The following is a 16,644-nucleotide window of genomic DNA, read 5'->3' as shown; positions in this document are numbered from 1 at the left end:
TATTTTTTTGGTCAAAAGAATATTGAATTTATTTGACTTGGAGTAAATTCTAAATTTTAGAATACAGTGGCACCTCAGTATTCAACTGTTTCAAAACATGTTCAGTTTGATACTTGATGCATTTTGATGCAAAAATGTCCAGATATTCATTTGTTTGGTACTCAATGTGCTGTGATAGGAAAAGGGGGAGAGTCGCAGAGAGCAGACAGGAAGTCCGCCATACTGGGAAGGACACTGACATAGGAAAAGGGACAGACAGGAAGTCCTTCCCAGAAGAAACAAAAGATCACATGGTAAGTCACGTGGTTGGTTTGGCACTCGTTTTTTAGTATTTTTTGCACTTCCCAGAACCAATTAACAACAAATACCTAGATACCACTGCAGTATATTTCAGTATATTAATGAAACTATATTCTCTCCCGCCACCAAAAATATCCATCAGCCTTATATAAACTAAGACTTTATTTATATGATTTATACAGTCCTCCATTTTAGATAAGTCATTCTGAGCAGTTTACAAGATTAGAGCAAACTTCCCAAACAGGCCACCCCTCACCGACCCTCACTCCTCCCCACCCAGCTCCCAAAGATAAAATGTTAACTTATCAACAGCAGTGGAGCTCTCATCTTCCCTTCACCCAAAGGCCTGGCAAAATGCTTTCTACAGATAGATAGATTAATTGCAGGCTCCCTTTGTTCTTTGCAGCTACTCCTTTGCTTTACCTCTGGAGAATTCCTTTAGACTTGGTAATAATTTTCTGGGATATGTAGGGTCGTTGTGCTGGAGGTGGAGGTTGAAAAAACGGCTGTTGCTGTGTAGCGACTCTGCGTACCCCTCTTGAGTCTGTTCTTGAAAATTAAAGCCCCAATAGCTATAATATGTATTGAAAATAAATTAACAAATGAATGTTCCTTATTGTGAACATTCCAAGTAGTGATAGTATTTGCAAGGAGCATTGCAGCTTTATATCTTTACTAGACAACACGTGACCTTTGAGTCATCCTTTCAGAGATATTGTCAGATTCCTCAATGTTTTCAACAATGGCAGAGCTTCTAATGTACTGCCTTCCTTGGAAAAGCTGGGATAGATTCAGAGGTGTGTCTTGAAAATAGCCCACACCGAACTGTATAGCACAGTCATAACATCAGCACAGGAAATACTTTATGACATTTTATGTTATGTGATAAACTGTTTTATGATACGGTAATTTTTATGTCATAAAATATTTTATAAGATTTGCCAAATTTCAATTCACAGTAATTATGGGTGTCAGATTTGGATGCATTCTATAAGTTAGCCTATTTGAAGTTCAAAAAGTGTTGTCCTGTGATGCACCGTTTCGTCCAGTTAAAGGTTGCTGGAATCAGAATTTTAGTAATATATAGATCAGTGGCTCCTAAACTTTTGGGCACCAGGGACCAGTTCTGTGGAGAGAGATTTTTCCCCGGATAGGAGGAGTGTGTGGTTTCACATGTTGCCTGCATCCCATGGGTGGGGCTTCGCTTGTTTGCGTGGCCCGGTTTCTGGCATGCCGCAGTCCAGTGCCAGTCCATGGACCGGGGTGGTGGACCCCTGATATAGATGGCTCCATCAGAAAGCCACAACATTGCTCCCTGTTTTTATGTGATTATTTTAATAGGGCTTGTTTTACTTACATAATAACTAGCCAGTTTTGGCTGGTCTGAAAAAGCTAGGCAAAGTCAATTCTGGTTAGCATTTGGAAAGAAGATTCTGGGAAATACCAAGGCTGCATAGGGCTGGGAAGTTTGAAAATAAAAAACAACCCTAGAAGAAGAAAATGACAAACAACGTGTCTCGTTATTAACATGAGAAATACATACAGTCTCAGTTGGGAATTGAATCCAACATAGGAGATTTTACATTTTTCTATATTTTAGTAATTGATTGTTATATTACTGAATGCAAGTATTACTATATTTCTGTGGAAGAGAAAATTATATATTTGTTTTTTAGAAATGAAAAGAACTGTATATGTAATATTTTGAAGTATGATTCATTAAAGTTGTTTTTGTACAGTAGTTTTTTCAGAGGCTGTTCTTAACATGAGTTTTTCTAGAAGTGACCTCCTTAGAACACTTGATTTTTAAAAAATAAATGTCAGTGAACATTAACAACTAAGTATAGTAGCTGCCCATTGGCAATCTTCATATTAATAACTTCTATTTAAATCTTCAACATCTTGGGTGGCAGCATAGTATTATGTTTCTTTTTCCATGATTATGGCATTCAAGTTGTGCTACAGTCTAACTGTGCAGGCATAAAATCAAATTGCCATAATTTATTGAATAAGATGAAAGTTACTGTTCAAATTTACTGGCTAACTTAAAAGTTTATATTTAGGTTTCTTAAACTGAAATCTAGGAATAGTTGTGAAATCTGGTCAGGTAGGCAGGATGTCCTTAGATACCTAATAGCTATAAATGTGAGTCTGAGTGTTAGCACCCATATTATTCCTCTGTCATTTATTATGTTATTTATTTTAATTATAGTTGCATTTTTGCAGTTCTAGTAGACATAATGTAACTTGCTATAAAATGTTACTTAATGTCAAGTCTAATTATGATTTTTTTATACTTCTAAATAGATGGGTTGTGACTATTGTTATTAAGTCTAAATCCCTCATAATATTAAGTCAGAAAGTTTGCAAATGCTTTGCAACATTAGCAACAAATTGTTTCCTTCTGTTTTCCATTCTTTGTTAACCTGCGTCCTCACCTTAGTTGCTTAGCAGCCCATAATAACTAAGATGAAACACTTGATGTTCCTGTTAGGATATTTAGTTTGACATTTTATCTGGTTTTGCCCCATAGATTATACTACAAGTAGTGGTAAATTATGCTGTTGCAGCATTAAGATTGTTAATAGGAGCCCAAATCCAAACCATCTGGTCAACATCAGCTTACCATAATTGACTCAGAGACTCTAGAAGAAATCTGTTCTATCAACATCTAGAATAATAACCTTGAGTCACCGAGATACCCCATTTTGAAACTCTAAAACAGAGGTGTGTTCAGAAAACTCCCTAGGTGTAGAATACTCCAAAAATATGTTTATATATGTATAGGGTTGGTTATGTAATTATTTAATATATTTTAAAATAGATATAGGCAGAAATATTAGGAAACTAAAATTAGTATGAAATTAAATCAAATTATTTTCAGTAATTTAAATTATGAATAGGACACATATTAAGATTTTTCACATTAAGGACTTTATTATGCCCTTATGACACACCACAGCATAATTTACCTATTGTTTTTTGTACTTCTAGAACTTGAGTTTTAAAAATTAAAATACTGAGAACTTTTTCTTCAGTTTTGAAAATGAATGAAAATTTAAAAAACGTCAGAAATATGAAACAAATTGTTCAAATTTCTGTGAAAAGGGTAAAACAGCACACAAATTATTTAGAAATCCGCCCATAAAGTACCCTATTTTCCCCAAACTAAGATATCCCCTGATAATAAGCCCAATCGGGCTTTTGAGTACATGGCAATAAGGCCAAGCGCTTATTTCAGGATTCAAAAAAATATAAGACAGGGTCTTATTTTGGGGAAAACACGGGTATGTATAATTTAGCTAATTGGGCAAAAACAAATACTCATGACATAAAATAGTTACTGTCTTTTCCAGCACTTTTGCCTTTGTTGTATTGATCCTAAGGCTATGCCTAATCTGCTTTAGTTACTTGGATAAGAATCTATGAAAATTATCAGCATTCTGCAAGCCTTCTTAGATGCATTGTGGCATTAATACTTTCTAGATGAAGTAAATATAACCCATAGTATTGTGCTCTTTTGTCAGCATTTTCTTGTACATTTGAATTTATTTATGTGAATGTAACACAAACATGGTCTGGGACTAAGCTTGCGACTGTCTTTAATAACCTTCATGTCAAGAAATTCTGAGCCAGTTAGATTTTGCTTTTGTACTGGAAACCACAGTGTGGTTACAAAACATGCACAGCTCAAAATAGGTCATGTGTTTGGCAGCTTGAGGGTTACACTGAAATAACCTTACTTTAAAAATAACATTTTTTCCACTATAGGGTTCTTTTCTTTTAGCATAGACATTTTTGAATATATTTGTCCTGGCTGGCAGTTTCAGATTCATCTAAATTTATAAAGTTTGTTGTTGTTTATTGCTTCAGGATACTGAATTTCAGTATTGAAAAATCAGCTGTGACGTTTTTAGTCATGCAGGATAAAATGCATTGTTTCAGTGTAAGGATTGTCATCTCTTAGATTGTCCATGTGATATTATTTGTTCAATAAAACTTCCTTACATATTTATATATTATAAATATGTCATGTACTTATTGCCTTTTGGTTTCTGCTGGTTAATGTCCATAATAAAGCTATTTGTATTTCCTTTTGGTACAATTCTATGATTCTGATTTCCCAATTTTTATACCGTGTTTCCCCAAAAATAAGACCCTGTCTTAAATATTTTTGAACTCTGAAGTAAGCGCTTGGCCTTACTGTCATGCGCTCAAAAGCCCGATTGGGCTTATTATCAGTCTTATTTTGGGGGAAACAGGGTATTATTTCTAGTTTGTTATCTTAAAATGTAGTATTATAGAGCTTGAGAGTAGTCATTGTCTAAGGTAGTAACTGAACCCTCTAATCCTGCAGATTGTTATAGACAATCTTTCATGAGTTAATTAATTTTGAATCCCCACAACAAAAGTGAGAAATTAAATCGGCTATTGTAATGAATAGTTTTAATTTACACTTTCTTTTCCTCTATTAATGGAACTGAGAGTACAAAAGGGTACCCTTTCTTGTTGAAGCCTCCCCAATATCATTTTTTCAGCTCTTCTTAAAATGAAATTCATGCTAAAACGAGCACAGTGGCCACATCTTTCATTTGATAAGATACTTAAGGTCATTTTCCAATAGCCTTGGCATACACATTGCTACCCTGATAAAGCTTGAACAAGCAGTTCTTTCAGTATCTACAATTATTTAATTTTAAAATGAATATGGTATTGAATCCAAATGGCTTAAGATGGCTTACAATCAAAATATAACATCAGTATCAGCAATGTACATAACAATGCATATGGTATATGCCTATATACCTTAGAGTTGCATGCCTATTTTCAAGAGTGCAAATTGCTGAGTGAACATTACCTCTGTGTTCATTTCAAATAGGCAAAATATTTGGAGAAATTTTGCTTATCTTATTGTGTGCTATGTGTGCATTGGAAATGGATATTGTACATTTCAAAGTTTTAATGCCTCATATATGCATACAAAATCTGTAGTCCTCCACAATTGTTGGATTTCAGCTCACAGCAGCCCCAGCCTTTATACCCAGTTGTAAGCTGAGTCTGATTCTCTACTCCATTTTGTGGCTTGGGGAGAATTTCACTTCATTTCTAAATCTATTGCTATAATTGACTTCAAACGATCATTTGAGGTCATTTATTTGCTAATTTTAGCCCACAGTCAGAGTCCTTTTCCAAATTTAACTTGTATAACCAAGACTGATGGCGAAATTCAGATTCATGTAGTTTTTGATTGAACTTATTCTGCTAATATGAATAGTTATTAGTGTTTTGAAATAAATCTCATATTTAACTGCCCAGAGAAATAATTTATACAAGTTCTGGTAATGTGATAGATTCTTTTAGAGAACCCCATGAAATAGGTGAAGGTGAGACAGAGAAATATATTGCTGATTATATGATTAAATGTGGATTAAACAGCATCACCACCAGATGGATTCGTAACTGGCTGACCAATCACACTCAATGCAGTCCTCAATGGAACTGCATCTACATTGAGGGAAGTATGCAGTGGGGTACCCCAAGACTCTGTTTTAGGCCTGGTACTTTTCAACTTCTTCATCAATGATTTGGACGAGGGGATAGATGGGGAACTCATCAAATTTGCAGACGACACCAAGCTAGCAGGAATGGCCAATACTCCAGAAGATAGGCTTAAAATACAGAAGGATCTTGACAGACTTGAACATTGGGCGCTATCTAACAAAATGAAATTCAGTGGTGAAAAAAGTAAGGTTCTACATTTAGGCAACAAAAAATACACAGGTACAAGTTATATGTGGTACCTCGCTCAATAGTAGTAACTGTGAGAGGGATCTTGGAGTCCTAGTAGACAACTATTTAAATATGAGCCAGCAGTGTACAGCAGCTGCCAAAAAAGCCAACACAGTTCTAGGCTGCATAAACAGAGGGATAGACTCAAGATCACGTGAACTGTTAATACCATTTTATAATGCCTTGGTAAGGCCACACTTGGAATACTGCATCCAGTTTTGGTTGCCATGATGTAAAAAAGATGTGGAGACAAAAGAGCAACAAAGATGATTAGTGGACTGGAGGCTAAAACATGTGAAGAACGGTTGCAGGAACTGGGTATGTCTAGTTTAATGAAAAGAAGGACTAGGGGTGATATGATAGCAGTATTCCAATATCTCAGGGGCTGCCACAAAGAAGAGGTACTCAAGCTATTCTCCAAAGCACCTGAGGGTAGAACAAGAAGCATTGGGTGGAAATTAATCAAGGAAAGAAGCAACTTGGTGGTCTTTCGGGTGCGCTTCAAGGTTTTGGTCACCACCTTTAGAGCGCTTCATGGCTTAGGACCTGGTTATTTATGGGACCGCCTACTACCACAAGCAGCCTCCCACCGGCCGGTATGCTGTCATAGAGAGGGGCTCCTCCGGGTGCCGTCGGCCAAACAATGTCGACTGGTGGCCCCCAGGGGGAGGGCCTTCTCTGTGGGGGCACCCACTATCTGGAACGAGCTCCCCCCAGACATACGGAGGATCCTGGATCTGCGTACTTTCCACCGTGCTCTTAAGACCCTCCTATTCCAGCAAGCCGGCCTGGCCTAATTTTCTCCCCTGTTTTAAAATTCTTTTAAATCGAAATTTTAATCTGTTTTAAATTATTCGGATTTTTAATTGTCTCGGGCTAAATTATTTAATCTGGTTTTAATTATGTTTCTAATTTTTGTATCTATGTATTTTATTTTGTCCCTGTTCACCGCCCTGAGTCCTTCGGGAGTAGGGCGGTATATAAATTTAATAAAAAAACAAACCAAAAACTAAACTTAGAACTAAGGAGAAATTTCCTGACAGTTAGAACAATTAATCAGTGGAACAACTTGCCTCCAGAAGTTGTAAATGCTCCAATGCTGGAAATTTTTAAGAAGATGTTGGATAGCCACTTGTCTGAAGTGGTGTGGGGTTTCCTGCCTAAGCAGGGGGTTGGACTAGAAGACCTCCAAGGTCCCTTCCAACTCTGTTATTCTGATTATATTTTGTACTGGCTGTGAGATTTCAAATTTTGTGTCTAGTTGTGTAATTGGAGGAAAAAGAAAGAGCTAAATTTCTGAGGAAGTCAGGAAACCAAGAATAGCAAAACTGATGGACTGAAGGTGTGAAAAAGTTAATCCTATGATTAGGGTAGGCTGATCAGTTGAAATTCTTTTATTTCTAAACTTTACTTTTACATTGGGAAATAGTCTAAATTGGATTAACTTTTAACTTTAACTTTTATTAGACTTCTATACCATCCTTCTCCCGAAGGACTCAGGGCGGTGTACAGCCATATTAAAACACATAAAATTTACAAAATTTAAAAACCATTAAAATCAAATATACAAAAATTTGGCCCACAAATTAAAAACTAACATACATCCATTAAAATTCATATTCACGTTAGGCCAGCCCAGCTTGTTGAAACAAAAGGGTCTTCAGGGCGCGGCAAAAGATGCGCAGGTTGGGGATCATACGCACATCTAGGGGCAGCTCGTTCCAGATTAAATAGATGAATCATGTTTTCATATAAAATTCTCATAATTTTGGGAATTAACAATTTTTTAAATAATTTTGCTTGAAAAAATTCAGCATGTAGGTAGTTCTTGTTTAGCTATAACAATTGCATAATACTAAGTGGAAAATCATGTGACTGCTTAAGATTTTACTGCAGCTTTCCTTTCCCCCTACTCCCCCACCCTTTTGAATGCTTACCTAAGCCCTGAGATAATTAGCAAGAAGGGAATTAATGTTTGTATTTACATTCATTAGGCAAGCAGGGATTGCAAGAGAAAAAGCAGGCACATAATGGGGAATACACATCAAACGGAATGCACAGCCCAAAGTGTGTTGGGCAAAAAGCCTGCACTAACACATTCCTTACAATGAATATTACCCATTATGTGCTTGCTTTCTCTCTTTTTGTCCCTTCCTCTCCAATCTCTCTGTTCTGTAAAAGGGGGAAAAAAAGAAAACAGTAAATTCTAGCGTAATCTTTAAAATGCTATTCCTCATACTGATAAAACAAATAAATTTCTGGAGAAAAAAGCTATTCTCCAAAGCACTTGAATGCAGGGCCAGAAGCAATGGATGGAAACTATATAAGAGAACCACGCTAGAACTAAGGACAAATTTCCTGATAGTTAGAACAATTAATCAGTGGAACTACTTGCCTCCAGAAGTTGTGGGTACTCCAACACTGCAAGTTTTTAAGAAGAGATTGGACAACCATTTGTCAGAAATGATGTAGGGTTTCCTGCTTGGACTAGAAGGTTTCCAAGGTCCCTTCCAACTCTTATTATTCTCTTATTACAGTCAATTAGTATGCCTCACCGTTCTATAACATTTAGTATATAGGCCAAATATGTAGTTTATTTAATATCACATTCATAGTATATCTTTCCTCAGGGAGTTCAAGGTAGCAGATACTGGAATCTCATATAATTTGTGCTCAAAACATGCTAGGTTAGGATGAGATATAATGACTATGATCAAGTAGGACATTTTATTCAAATACATAATTTATCTAAACTAATACTAATAGTCCAACAACAGGTCTCATATTCCATTATTCAACCTATATAGTGAAACCATCTTATCTATGGAGTCCCTCTATACAGAATATAATTATTCAACAACAGGAACAAAGCTACTAAAAATGCATTATGAATACTGAATTTAACTTTGGTCTTCCAATTGACTTTTTTCCTTTGGTAGATGCTACTTCAAATGAACAACAAGCCCTCTTCTGTCAGAAATTACAGCAGTGCTGTGTATTATTTGATTTCATGGACTCTGTCTCTGACTTAAGGAGTAAAGAAATTAAAAGAGCAACACTGAATGAACTAGTGGAATATGTTTCTACAAATCGTGGTGTGATTACTGAATCAGCATATTCAGAAATTGTAAAAATGGTAAGTCATGTGAACTACTGTATAACTCCTTTGAAAGGATTTAGAAATGAAATTTATTGAAGACTTGTCTGTCTTCTGAATTGCCTTTTTGTGGCAATTAGATACTGCTTTTGCTGTTAATCTCCTGTAGTTAATCTTTAACATTAAAATTGGTCTGAAGGGTGATTATTTTTTTATGCTAAAAATAGCTTGTTCAATTATTTATTATATAAATGAAACAAGTTTCATACTGATGTTATTTTTTCACTTGGATTCAGTTCAGATATCAGTAGGACCCATTGGAAACTCTGATAATATTAAGTGGGAAACATAAGCATACATTCAGAAAAACTGAAATAAAAGTGAATATTTAATATACCTTCCCTCAGTTCTGCTGTACTGCATTTTAGTTCTTAGCTTCTCATGGTATCACCTTGGTTCTTCCTTGTTCAGTACCTTGTGACATCCAAATCTTTGCACCATCAAAGTTTAGTTTCAGTAGTGTGATGGCTAAAAATCAGTGATACAGTTTATTATCACATTCAGGAGGAAAACAATGAATGTGATAATAAGGCTTACTGTGATTTAAAGAAACAAGGGGCCTTGTTGTATAATTTGGAAATACGAAAATCTGTGGAACTCTCTTGATCTGTAATATACATCATTTTATTTTCCATGATTAGGCTTAATCAGTCTTCAATTTGGCAAGAAAGAAAATAAATCAAAATACTCCTCCTCCCTCACAATATTTAAGTGTGGCTTCTGGTCATCAAAATGTTGCCTATACTGGTAGATATTAAAGTTTTTCAAGGACAAGATGGAACCTTGCCAAATCCCAGAATTCAATTTTCCCTTCTGGGAGTTTGGTGGCATAGAACTAAACAAATAAAAGTAAAGCTAGCTAGTTAGCTCGTTGTGGGATTAACTAAAAGTTCCTAATATTTCCTTCTCAGGAGTATAAAGTATTTGGATCTGAAGTGCTGCTTGTTTAAGGAACCACTGACAGCTAGTGAACACTGTACCCATACCGAATCTAAAGTACCTTTCCTACTTGAGATCTGAACTGTTTCTTCAGAAACTGTTGTCTCATTGTGGTACCTTACTACAACCAGAACCAGTTCTGTCCCCAAACTGGTTCTGTAAATGACCATTTTGGAAGACAAAGTCATGAAATGATCAAAGAGAATAATCAGAATTGCACTTTGCTTATTTAGTCATCCCACAGAAGTTAAACCAGGATTGGCAGGAATCTAGAAATGGATATTATTAACTTGAAAAAAATTCCTGTCAGCTGCCCATGTCTTTTAGATTCTAAAAGTCTTGTTTGTTATATTTTGCTACACTAGCTAAATTGGTTTGTAAAGGTACAGCTGACATTCTTTGAAAACAGTTGGCTTTCAGTAGGCAAAGCTGAACTGAAGGACTGCATATCCATGTATAGTTGTATATGTAACAGAATAACAGAGTTGGAAGGGACTATAATCTATTCCTGCCAGCTTGGTGACATCTGCAAATTTGATCTATCCCCTCATCCAAATCATGTAATGTATAATTCCTCTACTAGTTCTAAATCTTCAATGGATTAACTGTTGGTGGAATATTTTGGAAGAAGTGTAGTCCTTAATCGAACTTCATTTAAATAGAAGGAAGCATGCAGTGGGATATCTCAAGGTTCTGTTTTAGATCCATTATTCTTCAACATCTTCATAAATGATATAGCTGAAGAGATTGAAGGGGAACTCATTAAATTTGCAGATGATATCAAGTGGGGGAATAGCCAACACTTTAAACAATAGACTCAAGATACAGAAGAATCTTGACAGTTGAACACTGAGCCCTATCCAACAAAAAATGCAATTCAGTAGTGACAAAAGTAAGGCCTTTCATTTAAGAAAGAAAAACCAAATGTACAGATATAGAGTAGGTGATTCCTGGCTCAACCGCAGTAACTGTGAGAACGATCTAGGAGTCCTAGAGGAGAACTACTTAATTATGAGCCAGCAGTGTGCCACAGCTGCCAAAAAGGTTGTCTCCTAGGCTGAATCAATAGAGGGATAGTATCAATATCAATATTATGTTAGTACTTCTTTATACTACACTGGTAAGACCACACTTGGAATACTATGTCCAGTTTCAGTCACAATACAAAAAATATGTTGAGACTCTAGAAAAAGTGCAGAGAAGAGCAGCAAAGGGAGTTAGGGGCCTGAAGGCTAAACTATACGATGAATGGTTGCGGGAACTGGGAATATCTAGTCTAATGAAGAGAAGAACTAGGGGTGATATGATAACAGTCTTCCAATATTTGAAGAACTATCACAGAGAGGAGGGATTCTCCCAAGCACCTTGAGAGCAAGATAAGAAGTAACCAGATGGAAGCTTAACAAGAAAGATCCAACCTAGTATTAAGGAGAAATATCCTGTCAGTGACAACAATTAATCAGTGGAACAGGTTGCCTCCAGAAGTAGTGGGTGCTCCATGACTGGAAGTTTTTAAGAAGAGATTGGACAACCATTTGGCTAGAATGGTTGAGCAGGAACTAGAAGACTTCCAAGATCCACTCCTATCCTGTTATTCTATGCTCTATGTAAGTAAGCAGAGTCCCAATACAAAGTCCTCTTTTTTGCACAGGTAGATCTTCCAAGCTGATGTACTTGAACTCAGAACAAACAAAATAAAATAGGTAATATAGAATAAAAAATAAGAAAACGGAGAACTATTCTATTCTTGGGAATACTCTTCAGATATTCAATAATTTATAATGGTAGCAGTTTACATACTGCTTTTACTTAGTTTGGGGAGATTTTGTTTGTATTTCTTTTATCCTGGAAGAGTTATGCCAAATGCCATTGTGACAATCAGATAATAGAATTATATGCAATAAATTTTCAATTTTCTCATGAACCTCATGAGAGACATTTGTAATTTTGGAATGTAACAGAGCAGTGATAGTTATCAGTCTTTTCAGAAATAAAAAATTTCTTAGTAGAAAAATGACAGAACTAAATTTTTGTTGTATAGTTTAAGTGCTGCTTTGCATGTCTGTTACCAAGTAAACCTGAACTACTCTGCAAAATATCACATTTTCTAAAATTAATTATAAAAACAAATTTGTTTCATTGTTTCATGTTTACAGTAGTTATAATCACCCTACATAATTATAAAGTTTTGACATAGCAGTATTTGATAAAGTTCCTACAATTATAATCAGTTTTCAAACTAACTGAATTTAGGTTTCTTCTAAATACAGATACTCTGTAGTTAAAATTTTTTAGTCCTTCAATTAAAAGATCCCTACAAGTAATAATAAAAAATATTAGCAGAAGAAAAGAAATGTTTTAAGTTTCTTGTAAAAAGTCTTTTTGTGGAGATTACTGCTACTAAGGTTTGCTCACCAGATTCAAATTTGCATCACTTTCTCATGAGGAGAAACTGGGGATTATTCTGTAATATCCGTGAAATCCAGTCATTAAAATTCCAATAATTACTGTTAACCTAATGTGAGACATTGTATCTATAATTACTTTCCGTCACAGTGTTGCTCTTGATACCAGTGAGTTTTACCAAACAAGAGTGTCTCTTGGATTTCCACATTCTACCTATTGTTATAATGGACTTCATTTATATCATTTTAACAGTTAGGTTACTGAATACTCCTTTCCTTGATGTTATTGTCTTTTGCAGAAGTATGGATATTTGCTCTTGCAATCTCAAATGTTCTTTCTTAAAAGGTAGTTTGATGCATCAGGTTATGGAGATAGTGACTCTGAGATTACATCCTTATGTTCATTATCCATTTCATCCTCACTGTGGCAATTCTAAGATATTGATTAATGCTCTTTTGCTTCGAATAAAGCCTTGCCCAAAGCCTTCTGGCTTTATTAGATACGCTCAGAATAGGGTTAGAACTGTAGAGAGCATACGTGTAAATATGAAATTTAGTTCACAGTCTGCCAATTAGATAGCAATGTTGGGAGAGGCTGTTGCCAATTAGTAGAAACCATATAACCACTTAAATGCTGCAATTGCTTAAAAAAACCAATGTGGTCCTAGGCTGTATCAACAGAGGGATAGTATCAAGATCACATGAAGTGTTTGTACCACTTTATATTGCATTGATGAGATCACACTTGTAATATTGCATCCTGTTCTGGTTAGCACAATACAAAAAAGATACCGAAACTCTAGAGAATACAGAGAAGAGGAACAAAGATGATTAGGTGACTGGAGGCTAAACTGTATGAATGGTTGTAGCAACTAGGTATGTCTAGTCTAACAAAGAGAAATATTAGGGGTGACATGATAGTAGTCTTCCAATATTTGAGGGCTTGTCACAGAGAAGAGGGGCTTGACCTATTCTCCAAAGCACCCGAGGGCAAGGCAAGAAATACCAGATGGAAGATTATCAAAGAGATCCAACCTAGAACTAAGAGAAATTTCCTGACAGTGAGAATAGTTAATCAGTGGAATGGATTGCTTCCAGATGCTGTGGGTGTGCCATGACTGGAGGCTTTTAAGAAGGGATTGGACAGCCATTTGTCCAGAATGGAATAGAGTCTCCGGCTCAAGTAGAGGGGTTGGGCTAGAAGATTTCCAAGGTCAAGTCCAACTGTGTTATTTGTATATATTGGACTAGATGAAACAGTGGTCTTAAAAGTATTTTCTAGTTATGTGTGTTTGGATGCAGTCATAAATGTACTTTATGTATTGCATTAAATAAAATCAAATTGAAAATAGCTTTTAAAATGTGATCATGTTCTCCTAGATTAGCTCTAATATCTTTAGAACACTTCCTCCAAGTGAAAATCCTGATTTTGATCCAGAAGAGGATGAGCCTACATTAGAAGCTTCTTGGCCCCATATACAGGTAACTTCTTCAAATTTGTTTGTTGATATTCATGCCAGCTTTTTTAGGATTACAGATATCGGACAAACAAAGTCATGTTTTCTATGTCTTGCTGCTATATTAGTGGTCATCAGGATTTCTGAAATCCAGCTCAGATTGTAGTTAACCCTTTGTCATCTACAATCAGTTCTGCAAATACAATATATACATTTTTATATGCTCATGAATCTGTTTTCAAACCATTCCATATGGTCACCTGATTTCTATCTTCCAGGATTCTGAAATGTTATTTTTCATCTTTGATTTACATTTTACCATTTCATTCAGTCCTACCTTCTAAAATGTAGGACCCACTTATCGGTAAAGTTACTGGTTTTACTACTACCAAATTATACCCTGGTTCTTCTTTATCCTTAATCCTTGTTCCTGCCTCAGATGCTACTGATTATGTCCTCTGGCCTTAACTAGATTGAATTCTTTGACTTTTAACTTGAATTTAGGATTGGCGTAGCAGCTGTGAGACGAGGCAAACTCACCTCTGCCTAATAAGGCTTAATAAATCTTTTATTGGCTCTTCTAGACTTTTTAAGTGTAATTGCCTTGAAGGTTGGCAGGAAGTTTGTGGGATTTATATTGGGTGTTGATAATTGTAACCTTCTTTTGCTTTTGTTTCTCAACCTCAACTGCTTTAAGACGTATGGACTTCAACCCCAGATTTCGTCCCCTCCCCCTCCCCCCAGCCAGCATGCTTTAAAGAAGGCCTTTAAGAAACCTAATAGTCTGAAAACAACTGCAAATATTAAGCATATAACTACCCCTTTTTTAAAAAAAAGTCTTTTTAAAACTCTTTATGAACTCTGTTCAAAGATACTTTACTTTGAACTCTATTCAAAGATACTGTAACTGGTTAAACTGTTAAACCTGGCGCACTTATAATAATAAAAAAAGCACTAAAAAGGGAATAATTGGCTATGTCATGAATAGGGAGAGAATAAAAATGCAAAAGATCATATAAGGTAGGAGAAAATATCATGGAAACCTCAGAGCACATCTGATTTCTTAACTATTTTCTGCACCAGACTTGAGAGTTTAAAGTTCCTGCACCTTAAATATTATAATAATGGAGTAGGCATATGGGGTCTTAAGAGCCTGAACTGTTAATATGCTAGTTAATATGCAATATTGGCATGCTGAATTTTGTTGAAATGGATTTCTGTTATCTTCTAACAGGCTTTACTAATATATGTGAAATGTATTACATAACAAAATGTTTTTTACAACATTTATTTTATTCTTTCATAGCTGGTGTATGAATTTTTACTAAGGTTTTTAGAAAGTCCTGATTTCCAACCTAGCATTGCAAAACGACATATTGACCAGAAATTTGTACACCAGGTAAACATTTATCTGAAATATATGGTTTTAGCTTAGATTATTTTTTTTGATGGAAGATTCATTTTATTTCACAGAAATATTTTTAGACAATCATATTTATATACAATAGAAAGGAAGAAATGACATTTTTTTGAAGATACTCCTTTTGAGTTGCAAAGCAGTTATGTATCTTCCTTTCCATACTGTTGCAAAGTACCATATTTTTTGGAGTATAAGACACCCCCCCCCAAAAGAGGGTGGAAATGTTGGTGCGTCTTATACACTGAATACAGCCATTTTTGGTCTCCTGAAGCCCCACCCCGCTGGTCCCATTTTTGTGAAAAATGGGCTCGTTTTTCTCCCGTTTTTTGCAAAAATGGTGTTTTTGCCCAGCCAGCCAAATGGGCCCATTTTTCCAAAAAATGGGGTGCACGGAGGGTTTGGGAGGCCTGCAGAGTGCTCCTGGGGGCTGGGGAGGGCAAAAACTGTTTTTTCTTACTTACCTATTCGAAATCTTGGTGTGTCCTATACGCCGGTGCGTCATATAGTTCAAATAATATGGTATATAGAATCATAGGGTTGGAAGGGAGCTTGGAGGTTTTTTAGTCCAACCCCCTGCCCATATGACCCCACTCCCACAGTTGGAGAGTGTGTACATATTTCCCTTCTAACTACTGTTGAAGAAAAAGTTCTGAACAGTGCAGCACAATTTGGGATGTTTCAAAAGGAGCACAGATGAAAATTGTCAGCTAAAGTGCCCCCATGAGTAGTTTCCCTCAAATCAGAGTTCAAGCCAGCATTTTTTTATATTGTTAGAGGGAGAAATAGAACAGTAATCTGTAAGATTTGTAAGTTTGAACTGTTACTCTGAATTACATTGAAGTGATTTTTAAAATTATGGCAAAGATAACTGTATAGCAGCATTTGCATATCCTATGTAAACATTAATGTATGGAAATGCAATATTACATAAATAATATTAGCTCTTTTCCTTATTTTTAAGGTGAGGCAATACACATTGCATTTGTAATTACGGTGCCACCACACAGTAGCTGTGGTTTGGTTAGTCTCAGTTCAGCATTTCCTTGTTATTGAATTTGTTTGCCTATGATCAGTAAGACTGTTTATATTTCTATCTAAGCGCTTGCCAATGTTGACTTTTGAAAGATTTATCCTATGAACTCCCTGCCATACATTTGCAAAATCTTTATTGTTGGC

The 16,644-nt window shown here is 35.7% G+C and overlaps 1 protein-coding gene across 6 annotated transcripts in view; it reads left to right on the top strand.

Annotated features, from left to right (window-relative positions):
• Positions 1-16,644, top strand: part of PPP2R5A (protein phosphatase 2 regulatory subunit B'alpha) — a 73,661-nt gene that overhangs the window by 13,221 nt on the left and 43,796 nt on the right. For all 6 annotated transcript variants that reach the window (XM_034427779.3, XM_034427780.3, XM_087883192.1 and 3 more), the window contains exons 2-4: positions 9,030-9,226; positions 13,972-14,073; positions 15,355-15,447. In XM_034427779.3, coding sequence (XP_034283670.1) covers positions 9,030-9,226; positions 13,972-14,073; positions 15,355-15,447 — 392 coding nt within the window. The remainder of the gene's footprint in view (positions 1-9,029; positions 9,227-13,971; positions 14,074-15,354; positions 15,448-16,644) is intronic.

Source organism: Pantherophis guttatus, chromosome 1 (genome assembly GCF_059756535.1).
Source record: "Pantherophis guttatus breed Tessera chromosome 1, ASM5975653v1, whole genome shotgun sequence".
NCBI classification, from domain to species: Eukaryota; Metazoa; Chordata; class Lepidosauria; order Squamata; family Colubridae; genus Pantherophis; species Pantherophis guttatus.
Note: the sequence above shows the minus strand (reverse complement) of the source record. Positions and strands in the feature narration are given on the sequence as shown.